The 1,264-nt window shown below is 48.0% G+C and overlaps 1 protein-coding gene across 1 annotated transcript in view; it reads right to left on the bottom strand.

The window, feature by feature from the left end:
• The window catches only part of LOC101856102 (sex peptide receptor), a 60,694-nt gene that overhangs the window by 34,760 nt on the left and 24,670 nt on the right, over positions 1–1,264 (bottom strand). Inside the window, exon 3 of the mRNA XM_005100038.3 lies at positions 258–998. Within this exon, the coding sequence (XP_005100095.1) occupies positions 258–998 (741 nt within the window). The remainder of the gene's footprint in view (positions 1–257; positions 999–1,264) is intronic.

The raw sequence follows: 1,264 nt of genomic DNA on the forward strand, positions 1-1,264 counted from the left end.
AAGGAGACAAATTTAGAGAAGAAAATGTTTCGGACACTACCCGGATTCGAACCCGGGACCTTTGAATGAGAGGCCAACACCTTAACCTCTAGTCCACGAGAGCCCCCTTGTGGGTCATTGCCAAGGATAAACGTTTTGTCATCCTTCAAAGATATTAATTGTCAACTTGACCTTTTTTTAAACATTGCTTACAAACCTACAGAAATGTGTTTAAACAAAATTAGGAAATGTATTATGTTCTGTTTTGCTTAACTCACCATCATTTAATGAGGACATGTGAATGGCGTCAGTGCGACTGACACTGTCCCCGCCCCGTGACATCATCAGCGTTGACATGCCCCGTCCATGCGCATTGTGACGTCCGTAGCCACGCCTACATATCGTGCGCCAGAAGACTCGACGGAACTTGGTGCTGATGGCGGAGTACAAGATAAAATTGATGGACGCGTTGATTTGAATAAGCAAATTGATGACATTTCCGGCAATCCTCAGATTGTTCCCGAGTTCCCGCGACATTTTCACGGCTGCCAGAGAGAGATAAGTCGTGTACAACAGCAATAGCGCTCCAGGGAGTTGACACAGGATAAATACGAGCACCACAGTGATGAGCATTTTGGTGATCTTCTGCTGCTCTTTCGGTTGAGAGTTTCCCCCCTTGCTGTCGCCAGCTGATGACGAATGGCAGGGGGAGAGATGCGTCATTTCACGACGCAGTTTGGCCGCTTTGATGACGGTGCAGATGAGGATCCCGTTGAAGACACAGAGTAGAATGAGCGGCAGGAGGGTGAACATGACCACGAGGAACCAGTAGTATCCAACCTGGTAGCTCTCGCGGTTGGCAAAATCCGTGTAGCGGATGGTCGGGTATGTCTCATTGTTCTGCCCAGTTTCGATGACCACCTCGCGTTCCCAGAACTCTGGCACTGTGCACAGGATGGCCAGTGTAGAAACGACTGCGGTCACAATTTTGGCGCGTTGGGGCGTACACAATATCCGACCTGAGGAGGCAGAGATGATAATTATACAATTGTTAGGTTATTTTGGTGGATGATAATGGGTAAAGCAAGAATCCTTCTTCGTTCTCACTTCTCCCTTCTCTCTTCTTGAACACCACTTCTCTGTCTGCCTGGCTGACAGCCCATCTGTCTGTCTGTCTGTCTGTCTGTCTGTCTGATGCATGTGTCTTTTTTTCTCCCTCACTCTCTCGTTCATTCTCTCTCTCTCTTTCTCTTTCTCTCTCTCTCTCTCTCTCTCTCTCTCTCTC

The sequence above is a fragment of the Aplysia californica genome, unplaced genomic scaffold (assembly GCF_000002075.1).
Source record: "Aplysia californica isolate F4 #8 unplaced genomic scaffold, AplCal3.0 scaffold00234, whole genome shotgun sequence".
NCBI lineage: Eukaryota > Metazoa > Mollusca > Gastropoda > Aplysiida > Aplysiidae > Aplysia > Aplysia californica.